At 41.5% G+C, this 12,598-nt stretch overlaps 1 protein-coding gene and 1 long non-coding RNA gene across 2 annotated transcripts in view; one reads left to right on the forward strand and one right to left on the reverse strand.

The window, feature by feature from the left end:
* Nucleotides 1-12,598, forward strand: part of LOC311028995 — a 386,496-nt gene that overhangs the window by 92,286 nt on the left and 281,612 nt on the right. The gene's annotated exons all lie outside the window — the stretch shown is intronic.
* Nucleotides 1,727-9,254, reverse strand: LOC311028838 (adhesion G-protein coupled receptor G7-like; the record flags this gene model as incomplete). The annotated part of the gene is made up of 15 exons (XM_084033633.1): nucleotides 1,727-1,807; nucleotides 2,092-2,248; nucleotides 2,410-2,538; nucleotides 2,914-2,995; nucleotides 4,405-4,766; nucleotides 5,131-5,243; nucleotides 5,701-5,853; nucleotides 6,118-6,293; nucleotides 6,594-6,707; nucleotides 7,244-7,392; nucleotides 7,473-7,561; nucleotides 7,823-7,963; nucleotides 8,147-8,259; nucleotides 8,370-8,474; nucleotides 8,747-9,254. The coding sequence occupies 15 exons, from the start codon at nucleotides 9,252-9,254 to the stop codon at nucleotides 1,727-1,729; spliced, it is 2,472 nt and encodes an 823-aa protein (XP_083889759.1).

The following is a 12,598-nucleotide window of genomic DNA, read 5'->3' on the forward strand; positions in this document are numbered from 1 at the left end:
CACCCATCTTGGCGCAGGCGATCCACCAAACTGCCAAACTGACCGTGCGCAAGGCTGTGCAGGTCGAAACTTGCATTGCGCCGGCTCCGCCACCCTGCGCCGCCCTGCGCTGCGCCACGAAACTAGGGCCCATAGTGTTATTCAAGGTAAAGCTTAATGTACTGTAGGTATGATAAATTACTTATAACAAGAATTTAGTAAGTGTTCAAACTTATGTCTCAAATTTACAAAAAAAAGAAAGTCAACTATAGGTGGTTATGCCCATCACGTTTGGTAAGGGTCTCTGAATAGCAATTTAAGAATTTAAAGCACTACTAGGCTGTTTCTATTTGCTACTAGAAATATCTTCTCAGCGTCGTCCAACAGGGTTCATTTTCATTTTTTGAAAGTAGCAGTATTCAAGTTAATATTGACATTGTTCTTTGAAATAAAGGGATTTTATTTTGATTCTCTCAAAGTTTATATTGCTTATTTTGCATAATATTCAATTTTAGTTATTGTATTATCTACTGTGCCTGTCTACAGTAAACTGTCAGATTGTAAAGTAACAACGTAAACAGAATATTATTGTAATTTCCAAAAAATCACAAAAATATGCTGCATTTATTTTTGACTGTATTAGACTTTGAAATCCTTTAACAATGTGAATATATAAAAATATACAGTATTTCTAGTTTACAGATTACTACTACAGTATGGATACCGTAAAAAATACGGTATATTGCTGGCGTCTTTGCTGCCAGCTATTTACTGTAAATTAAAGAAATACAGAAATATAAACCTTTTCCGGTTTACAGACTACCATTGTAAAGTCATTTTACGTATAAATACCGCAAAAATAATGGTATACTGCTGGCGTCCCTGCTGCCAGATCTACACTGATATTTTACAGGAAAATTATTTACAGTGTCACTGAAAAAGTACAAATACTTCAAAAAGGGGGAAAAAACTATATTTGGGAAAATGTACGAAAAAAACGTCAAACAAAAATAATTGTATGGACATTATAAATGGCGGAAAATTACAAAAGTGAAGCAGCTCAACAACATTGGAAGAAAGCAGCAAACATGTTTAGCATTAATCATCATAACATTTCAGTTTAGCTGTTGAAACCGTTTCAACCTACAACTTTGGTTTGAATTAAAGTTTTCAAACATTCATAAGTGTGTTGTTGTGTTCTCTGAACCAGCCTGTCTTCTTCCAGCGTATTCTGGGAAATGTAGTTCCTGCTGTGGTTTCTGCTCTGGGGTCTCCACCATCCAATCATCAGAAAGTACGAGTTGACCGATCTGATATCAGCTGCTGGGGGGACGGACAATGTTTAATAATGGTTCTGGCTGAATGTCAGAGATGATAATGAGTCCCCGAGAGTGATGTCAGAGATGATGATGAGTCCCCCAGAGTGATGTCAGAGATGATGATGAGTCCCCCAGAGTGATGTCAGAGATGATGATGAGTCCCACTGAGTGATGTCAGAGATAATTATGCTGAGTCACCCTGAGTGATGTCAGAGATGATGCTGAGTCACACTGGGTGATGTCAGAGATGATTTATGCTGAGTCACACTGAGTGGTGTCATAGATAATTTATGCTGAGTCACACTGAGTGACATCAGAGACAATGATTTAAGATGAGTCACACTGAGTGATGTCAGAGATGATGCTGAGTCACACTGGGTGATGTCAGAGATGATTTATGCTGAGTCCCACTGAGTGACGTCGAGGATTTATGAAGAGTCACATAATGAGGATAAGGTGGCTCTGAAGCTCGGCGTTCTAACTGTGAAGAGGATGAATATCTGCAGCCCCTGAAATGCCAGAAACAAGATGAAGGTTAGTTTTCTTTATTTGTTTAATTCTGGTTTCAACTCAAGTTCTAGTCTGTTCATCCTTTTATTATACAGAAGACAATGAAGTAATTGTTCACTTCTTTGAAAATGGCAAAACAAAAACTTGATTTCAGACTGTTTTCACATGTTTTTTTATGATATTACTTCCTTCGAAGTAAACATCACTTTATTTTATGCTTTCGTTCATTTAAATGTCCCTGAAGTGAAAATGCATCAAGCTGGAGGAGATGAAAGCAACACACCTGTGTGGCGTTACAGAGGCAGAAGAGAATGCTGAAGACGAGGTGGGTGGTTCCTGTCGTGACCAGCACCAGGTACCCCAGAGTCCAGGACAGACCCAGTAACAAAGCCAGTGAGAACGTGTTGAGGATATTCCTCCAAAAAGGACGATGTTTGTTGCTTCAGGACAGAAGATCAGACCATTTCAGGATGAAGACTAACAATGTTGAAATATTTAGAGAATCAAACTGATATTACTCGTTTGTAGAAGTGTCACCCGTTTTAAAAAGTTTGTGATTCCGAAACGAAAAGAGGACAGACAAAGACCTTTTCGTTGTTACCTCGTCAGAATCCAAACCAAAAGAACCATGTTGTAGACCAGGAACAGCATGACTGGAAGCAGGAAACCCCAAAACATTGGCTTCCCAAAGTGAAAGCGTTTCTTCTGATCCAGAGCTGCGAGCCAGCAACTAACAAATAAAACATGAGGATTTATAGTTGAGATGAAAACTTGTTAAACACACAGAACTTCAAACTATCATTGAAATCCGAAGGCTGAATTTTGGGGAAATTTGATGCAGCAGAATATTTTCATGTGATGGAACGATGAATCAAATATGATCTAATATATGTAAAATAATATACATCCTCCAGTATAATGACTAATGTTTCTTCATTTAAAGAGAGGAAACAGGAAAATCTAATCTAATTCAAGTAAAAGTGTCACACATCAGAACAGATGATTTAATTATTAATATTAATAATAATGTTTATTATTATTATTATTATTATTATTATTATTATTATTATTATTATTATTATTATTATTATTATTTTGCACCCACAATTCCTCCTGTCTGTATCCCAGAGGGTTGCTCGCGCTGTAGGTGACTCCCAATGTGATCGCCATGATGACAGCTGGGACTCCTGAGATGATACAGAATGTAAAACAACCTGTGTTAATTCATCAAAATAACCTGATAACACTTTTGATTTCTATATTTCTGTTCCCATTATAAAATTGTTGAATCAATAATTAATAATAGATAATTAATAATGAATTAATTGTTATATACAGTGATTTCTGTGGTTTAAGTACGTAGTTAAGCTAGCAACATATAACAACCACAATGTGTGCAATCTTTCTTGTTTCTTGGTGTTTGGGAATCAAACTTCCGGGTCTGAACAATTAAGCCAAGCACAAGGTCTTTTAAGCTGCATTCTCTCTGTTGGCCATCAGGTGGGCGTCTCTGATTGTATAGAAGGCTCTGAGAAAATGACCCTACTTCTCTCTTGATTTATTTTCTCAGTAAACATTGTAAACAGGAGTTTATGGTCTCAATCTCTAGTTTCAAGTCTTCTTCAATGCAGCATGATGTTCATTTAGTACATTATGATCCATTTAGATCTAGATTTATGCTACAGAGTCCCACCAGTCAGTCCGTCTTCTATTACAGATGTCCCACCAGTCTGCCTGTCTTCTATGTTACAGATGTCCCACCAGTCTGCCTGTCTTCTATGCTGCCGTGTGCTGGTGATTGAGTAAGGCTGATACATGCTAATAAGCTGAACCAGCTAGTTGGCCGGGCTCAGTGATTGGAAGGAGGACTGGAGGAGGTGATGGAGAAGAGGATGCTGTCCAAGTTGGTTGGACAATGTCTTCCAGCCCCTCCATGACATGCTGGCTAAGAGGAGCGTCTTCAACCAAAGACTCAGACCTTCCAACGAGCAGCACATCAGACTGTTTACTGTCCCATCAGATCGGCTGACCAATCAATAAGCAGATTTGGAACAACTCAAAGAAACATTTAAGTGATTGGGTCATTTTTGTTGATAATCAGTAGTGATGTCCAAATGAAGCTTCATGAAGCATTTTCTTTATTTTCTGAGCCCAATAGATGGCGCTCTCTGTTCAACAAAGGGTTGAAGGCCGATATATTTCCATTGCTTTCAACCCTTTTTTGAACAGAAAGCGCCATCTATTGCGCTCAGAAAATGCCTCACGAAGCTTCATTTGGACATCACGAATAATCAGTGAAAATGACCCATGATCCCCAGAGGTTGAACCCTACTGACTTTGACTCCTTTGCAACCTCTAGCTCCACCATGAGTTTCTCATTCATGTTCCCCTCAGGATGAATCCTAATAACTTTATTGATTCTCTGACTGCCATTGTCAATTCAACATGCTGCATGCTAATACGCTATGCTAAGAACATCAGCGTGCTAACCTTTAGCTCATAGTCAGCCTCATACAGCTGCTAGCATGCTGTAGTTTGAAATTATTTTTGGGGGGTCTGTCTGAGCACTTGGGTTGTGGTTTGTGGATTTTCGTACCCCATCCAAGAGCCAGCATGAGTGGATTCCAGTACGGAGGAAGACTTTGGCGCATTGTCTCGACCACCAGCATCACAGTGATGTACAGGCCGTTCCACATGAAGGTTGCTAACAGGAAGAAGTGAAGCAGAGCCGCCACCACCGAACACGAGCCTCCGTCCGGCTCCACAAATTCTTCAGAGTCCAGGATGACATTGGTTTGAGAGACTGCCTCCACCGGAGCCTCCGTTCTGCTGGAGTGTCCGACGCCAGAGACAAAGGTGATAATGAAGGCCAGCAGGCTGACGCAGATGGACAGCAGAGCGATCTGGGAGTTTTTCACCTCAAACTTGTTCTTTTTCCCCAAACACTTGATCTGAAAGCTAGAGAGCAGCAGGAAGTAGTCACATAATTTACTCCACAGTAAAAATACACATGTAATCACATGTAAACTTCCTTAATTCAGATATTTACTTAAAGGTAGTCAGCAGCACTTTGTCAAATATCACGGTCCACTAGCTGAGTAAATATGGTGTTCGTAACAAACGTGTCTCTGTAAACAGGAATGTTCCAGCAAATCAGACACGGGAGGCTACACAGGCTGTAACAATGATGGAGGCAGTGGAGTGAGACCAGGTTGGTCGGACTCAAGTAAAACTAAACAGCTGTTATCAGTTATCAACAGTGAACCGTAAAAGTAAAACTGGGAGGGAAACAAATATAATCTGTAAAGTAAAATGCTCTTACTTGTCTTTAAGGTGGTGAATTATTGTAACAATCAAACCCAGAATCGAAAAAGAAAGTCCGACAGTTGAGATCACATCCAGGGCTTCTACATATTTATAGTCTTCTCTAAATGACTGAAACACAGAAACAAACACATTTTTTAGTCAGAGTTCAAGGGAACAATTTAAATCAATGTTGTTATATCTGAGCTCAGCTGAGTCTAATAAAACTAATGTTATATATCTGAGCTGAGTCTAATAAAACTAATGTTATATATCTGACCTGAGTCTAATAAAATGAATGTGAGATCTGTGCTCAGTCTAATGAAACTGACCTGATATCTCAGCTGAGTAAGAAAATTAGCATTACATCTGAGCTGAGTCTAATAAAACTAATGTTAGATCTGTGCTTAGTCTAATGAAACTAACCTGATATCTGAGCTGAGTAAGAAAATAAGCATTACATCTGAGTTGAGTCTAATAAAACTAATGTTACATCTGAGCTGAGTCTTATTAAAGTAACATGCTATCTCAGCCAAGTCGAATTAAACTGTGGTGATGTAAAAATCGTGTTGGTGCAGCATTGGTTCACCCAGAGAGCAGCGAAGTTGGTTGTGTGGTTGCAGAAACACCTGAGGAATCCGTCTGAAGCGTTCCCTTTGGAGCAACCAGCTGTGCTCCAGTCCTGCAGACCGTAGTCCCAGAAAACACAAGCGAAGTCGAACAAAGATGTACCGTTCATCAGCTGGAACAGCAGCAGATAAAACATTGAGATCTTTTTTAATAAAGTGCACAGTTTTACCTGAAATGTCTGGACCATGAAAGCTACATGGGAGCATATTCTCTAAATATTTACTTCTTCTACAATATTAAAAGGCAAACAATACATGAATGTGACACCATGGCGACAGTATCCAGTAAATCATAAATATATAGTTTTTTTCCCTTAAAAAAATAAATACAAATATTTTTATAATGCATATCGTTGATTTGAATCAGGTTTTCTTACAGCTGGTCTGAACATCATCTCCAGATGTTGCGGCATCATGGGCCACCCTTGACCTTTGACGGTAGCAGACAGGACCCTGACGGTGGCCCGTTGCGGTCTGTAGCGTCTCGACTTGAAGAGCCGGTCATTCTGGTAGAGGACGAATCCCAGCGAGATGTTGTGACGAACATCAACTTCTTTTCATAGGAGAAATACATTTACATTCTCAGTCAAAGGAAACTTAAATGAAAGAAATTTGCAGACGTGGTGCATTTTGTTTGTAAAATAATTAGTGATGTCCAAATGAAGCTTCATGAAGCATTTTCTTTATTTTCTGAGCCCAATAGATGGCGCTCTCTGTTCAACAAAGGGTTGAAAGCAATGGAAATATATCGGCCTTTAACCCTTTGTTGAACAGAGAGCGCCATCTATTGGGCTTAGAAAATAAAGAAAATGCTTCACGAAGCTTCATTTGGACATCACTAAAAATAATTCACCTGCTGGAAATCGTATGTACATCACAGCATCAGCTATGAACCCGTTTTCAACCACAATTTGTGATGCATTTGTGTTCAGTTGAATGCGTTCCTCAACAAAACTGCTAGACGTTCCTGAACATACCACAAAACAGAATCGTTAGTGATGATATCATCCTGACAAGATGATAAATATGACACTTAATGCTCAAAATCCACAAATGTTCAGCTTTAAATTTGAATGTCTTTGTTTTCAGAATAATTAACTTTTGTTGACACTATTGAAACATTTATTACTTTTGTCTCTATCTGGCTCCTCTAGGCTGTCGACATCAAGCTATAGCTGCGTCTTGTGAGTACTTTTATTATTTACAGACTCTGATGCCTTCACTGTCACTGAGCTAGCTGTGTAATCCTGCATTCACACTTTGATACTGAAGAAACAATCAAAAGACAACAAGCAATCACAAGACAATAAAACAAAGTCTAAACGGTGAGCAGCACTCAGAGGTGGAGAATGACAGACTATTAATATTATAAATCAAGATAAGATAATCCTTTATTAGTCCCACAGTTGGAAATTGTAGAGTACAGAAGGTTAAATAACTGCAGAGTAGCACCTTCATGTGGACTTTGGGGTCATTAAACCGGATCACCTCAGTGACTCTGACCTGAGATAGAGGTGAACTGGACTCCCAGGGTGTTTTCAGCAGGAATTTGTGCAGAATAGATCACCAGGTTTGGTTGAACCACCTGAGACTGAGACATGTTGGAACTAAGGCTGAGGTTCACAGCGAGCTCGTCCAGGGTCACCGTGAGGCTGGGCACAAAAACCAACAGAAAACATGATCAGCTACCTCCTGAAATCAAAGCCTGAACTTGGGATAAGATCTCATTTACCCCAAAGTAGCGTTGTTTTCTCCCCCGGCATCTGGCGTGCTGGCATTCAGCAGCTGGCTGATTGTGGCGACTGCTGCCACCCTGACGCTCTGCAGTGCAAACATGACACAAAGAGGATGATCGTTACAGAAAAGTTAATCTAAAAGTAATGTTTCTAGGTTCAGCGTATGGATGGTTTGTGGTTTGGGATCTACTGGACAAACGAATCTCAGCTCCTTTAGACTTATCCCCCAAGGAGGAAGCTTGTTTCCACAGTACTGAACCATCTCATCCAGACAATGATACAATCCTAAAGCTGCAGCAGGAAGGGATAGGCGGCAACATGGAGTCCTTGGTCTGGTTGTTCTTACCTCTGTGGCGTTTGGTGACTGCAGCAGTGTGTTGGTGATCTGAACTGCAGATGCAACGTTTTCAGCCGTCAGATCTTCAGGTTTTGAGGTCAGAATTTGAGTGCTGGTCGCCAGTATCTCTAAATCAGCTGAGCTGGTAAGCTGAGAGAGAAATTCATCGTTTTACTGAATGTGTTAACATTTAACTGGAGTGATTATGGGATTGATGTACACATACCTCCCGATCTATATCATCACAAACTGATATAGGATCTTATATCAAACTGAAATGTCTGGAATGAACATTCAGGCAGCCCGTTCCTCACCGTTTACTGGTCTACTCACGTTTTGTTGTATGTCACTGAGTGTCTGGTCACACTGGAGGACACGAAGCGGACGCTCAAAACTTGGTGGGCGTTTGTTGGTGGAACATCTGGTGGAAGCCTGAGGTTTCCCAGCTGGATGGAGATAGTGGACTCTGAATCAGCTGTCTATTATCTGGTAGCTGGAGGATGGCTGTTAGACTGCCAGGATGGAGATGGAGGTGTATGTCTTTTGCTAAACTTACCACCACTCGTTCCTTCTCGACACACTTCTTCAGAATAAGAAAACCAGCCAATGGGTGTGCGTGGGAAATGAAATCCATCCAACTTTCGGTCTCGGCAGAAATTTTCTATGAGGATGAGTGATAAAAAACATGAGCTGGGTGGGTCAGGATGGGAACATTACCACCAAAAATAATAAGGGTTAAACCAGAAGGGTGAAGGTGAGAAGGCCGTGCTAGCAGCCCAGAGCTTCCTTAAAGCTTGGTTCCTAAAAGAATCAACCTAGGAGCCTTAAGGACTCAATGTGAGATTTTATGGAAACAGCCATTTCTAGCTCAGGATGTCCATTGAGTTATTACAATGATGAGTTTCTGTGTTGTTGCTGCTGAATGTAACTCACCTACTGTGCAGGTCTCTCCGGACCAGTCATCAGGGCACATGCAGACCCCGTTCTGGGGTACCCCACCATTAGCACAGACCAGGGGAGCGCTTGTAGGTGGAGGAGGAGGATGACGAGTTGTAGTAGTAGTGGGACTAGTAGTAGAAGGAGGATAAAGAGTCGTAGTAGTAGTGCGAGTCGTAGTACTAGGAGGATAAAGAGTTGTTGTAGTAGTGCGAGTAGTAGTAGGAGGAGGATAAAGAGTCGTAGTAGTAGTGCGAGTAGTAGTACTAGGAGGATAAAGAGTTGTTGTAGTAGTGCGAGTAGTAGTAGGAGGAGGATAAAGAGTTGTAGTAGTAGTGCGAGTAGTAGTACTAGCAGGATAAAGAGTTGTTGTAGTAGTGCGAGTAGTAGTAGGAGGAGGATAAAGAGTCGTAGTAGTAGTGCGAGTAATGGTAGTAGGAGGATAAAGAGTCGTTGTAATAGTAGTAGTAGTGGGAGTAGTAGGTAGAATAGTACCAGTAGACATAGAAGTGGGTTGACTAGGTGGTATAGTCGTTAGAGGAGAAGGGGAAGGAGTAGGAGTAGTAGTATTAGCAGTGGTAAGAATAATAGTATTAGTAGTAGTATGAGTAGTAATATTAGTAGTAGGAGTAGTAGTAGTAGGGTAAGATGGAGTAGTATTACTACGAGTAGTAGTACTGGTATTGGGGAAGTTGGTAGCAGGAGATAAAGTAGTTTCAGTCCTGGGATAAGAAGTAGTATCAGTCAGCTCACTGGTGGTGGTTGGACCAGTATTTGGATAGTTGGAAGTATTGGATTGTCCAGTAATCGTGGTGGCAGTAGTAAAAGTAGTAGTATTAATGGTATTAGTAGTAGTAGTAGTAGTAAAAGGAGAAGGAGTAGTAGTATCAGTATTGGGGAGGTCTGAAGCAGGAGCTACAGTAGTTTCAGTACTGAGATAAGAAGTGGTATCAGTCAGCTCACTGGTGGTGGTTGGACCAGTATTTGGATAGTTGGAAGTATTGGATTGTCCAGTAATCGTGGTGGCAGTAGTAAAAGTAGTAGTATTAATGGTATTAGTAGTAGTAGTAGTAGTAAAAGGAGAAGGAGTACTAGTATCAGTATTGGGGAGGTCTGAAGCAGGAGCTACAGTATTTCCAGTACTGGGATAAGAAGTGGTATCAGTCAGCTTACTGGTGGTGGTTGGAGCAGTATTCGGATAGTTGGAAGTATTGGATTGTCCAGTAATCGTGGTGGCAGTAGTACAAGTAGTAATAGCAGTATTAGTGGTATTAGTAGTAGTAGTAGTAGTAGTAAAAGGAGAAGGAGTAGTAGTATCAGTATTGGGGAGGTCTGAAGCAGGAGCGACAGTATTTCCAGTACTGGGATAAGAAGTGGTATCAGTCAGCTTACTGGTGGTGGTTGGAGCAGTATCTGGATAGTTGGAAGTATTGGATTGGCCAGTAATCAGGTTGGCAGTCATAGTATTAGATGTAGTATGAGTAGTAGTATTAGTAGTAGGTAAAGGAGAAGCAGCAGTGCTAGCTGTAAGAATTATGGCAGTAGTAGTAGGAGTAGTAGTATTATTAGTAGCAGAAGTAGTAGTAGTAATAGCAAAAGGAGAAGTAGTACTAGCAGGAAGAAGGGTGGAGGTACTAGTAGCAGCAACAGCAGCGGTAGTACTATTAGTAGTGGTAGTAATAGGTGTAGTAGTATTAGTAGATGAGGTAGTAGGCAGAGTTTCAGTATTAGAAGTAGGATTAGTATTAGTACTAGTAAAAGGAGAAGGCGTACTAGTAGTAGTAGTATTAGTGTTGGGGAAGTTGGAAGCAGGAGCTACAGTAGTTTCAATACTGGGATAAGAAGTGGTATCAGTCAGACCACTGGTGGTGGTTGGAGCAGTATTTGGATAGTTGGAAGTATTGGATTGGCTAGTAATCATTGTGGCAGTAGTAGTAGGACTCGTAGTATTAGATGTAGTAGGAATAGTAGTATTAGTAGAAGTAGTAGGTAAAGGAGAAGCAACAGCAGCAGTATTAGTATTGGTATTAATAGGAGGTGTAGTAGTATTAGTAGATGAAGTGGTATCAGTAGGACCACTGGTGGTGGTTGGACCAGTATTTGGATAGTGGGAAGTATTGGATTGTCCAGTAATCATCGTGTCAGTAGTAGTAGTAGTAAGAGTTATAGTATTAGACGTAGTAGAAGTAGTATTAGTAAAAGGAGAAGTAGTAGTACTAGCATTAAAAAGGGTGGCAGTAGTACTAACAGCAGCAGTAGTAGTATTATTAGAAGTAGTAGTAGTAGTATTGGTAGTGGTAGTAGTAGAAGGTGTAGTAGTATTAGTAGATGGAGTCGTAGGCAGAGGTCTAATATTAGTAGTAGGATTAGTAGCAGTAATAGTAAAAGGAGAAGACGTAGCAGTAGTAGTAGTATTAGTATTGGGGAGGTCGGAAGCAGGTGCTAAAGTATCATCGGGATAAGAAGTTCTATCGGTCAGATCACTGGTGGAAGCAGGAGCTGGTGTAGTTTCAGCGGGATAAGAAGTTCTATCGGTCAGATCACTGGTGGAAGCAGGAGCTGGTGTAGTTTCAGCGGGATAAGAAGTTCTATCGGTCAGATCACTGGTGGAAGCAGGAGCTGGTGTAGTTTCAGCGGGATAAGAAGTTCTAACGCTCAGATCACTGGTAGAAGCAGGAGCTGGTGTAGTTTCAGCGGGATAAGAAGTTGTTTCGGTCAGAGCACTGGTAGAAGCAGGAGCTGGTGTAGTTTCAGCGGGATAAGAAGTTCTATCGGTCAGATCACTGGTGGAAGCAGGAGCTGGTGTAGTTTCAGCGGGATAAGAAGTTCTATCGGTCAGATCACTGGTGGAAGCAGGAGCTGGTGTAGTTTCAGCGGGATAAGAAGTTCTATCGGTCAGATCACTGGTGGAAGCAGGAGCTGGTGTAGTTTCAGCGGGATAAGAAGTTCTATCGCTCAGATCACTGGTAGAAGCAGGAGCTGGTGTAGTTTCAGCGGGATAAGAAGTTCTATCGGTCAGATCACTGGTGGAAGCAGGAGCTGGTGTAGTTTCAGCGGGATGAGAAGTTCTATCGGTCAGATCACTGGTGGAAGCAGGAGCTGGTGTAGTTTCAGCGGGATGAGAAGTTCTATCGGTCAGATCACTGGTGGAAGCAGGAGCTGGTGTAGTTTCAGCGGGATAAGAAGTTCTATCGCTCAGATCACTGGTGGAAGCAGGAGCTGGTGTAGTTTCAGTGGGATAAGAAGTTCTTTCGGTCAGATCACTGGTAGAAGCAGGAGCTGGTGTGGTTTCAGCGGGATAAGAAGTTATTTCGGTCAGATCACTGGTAGAAGCAGGAGCTGGTGTAGTTTCAGCGGGATAAGAAGTTCTATCGCTCAGATCACTGGTGGAAGCAGGAGCTGGTGTAGTTTCAGCGGGATAAGAAGTTCTATCGGTCAGATCACTGGTGGAAGCAGGAGCTGGTGTAGTTTCAGCGGGATAAGAAGTTCTATCGCTCAGATCACTGGTAGAAGCAGGAGCTGGTGTAGTTTCAGCGGGATAAGAAGTTCTATCGGTCAGATCACTGGTGGAAGCAGGAGCTGGTGTAGTTTCAGTGGGATAAGAAGTTCTTTCGGTCAGATCACTGGTAGAAGCAGGAGCTGGTGTGGTTTCAGCGGGATAAGAAGTTCTATCGCTCAGATCACTGGTGGAAGCAGGAGCTGGTGTAGTTTCAGCGGGATAAGAAGTTCTATCGCTCAGATCAATGGTGGAAGCAGGAGCTGGTGTAGTTTCAGCGGGATAAGAAGTTCTATCGCTCAGATCACTGGTGGAAGCAGGAGCTGGTGTAGTTTCAGCGGGATAAGAAGTTC

Source organism: Eutrigla gurnardus (assembly GCF_963514095.1).
Source record: "Eutrigla gurnardus genome assembly, chromosome: 18".
Classification (NCBI taxonomy): Eukaryota; Metazoa; Chordata; class Actinopteri; order Perciformes; family Triglidae; genus Eutrigla; species Eutrigla gurnardus.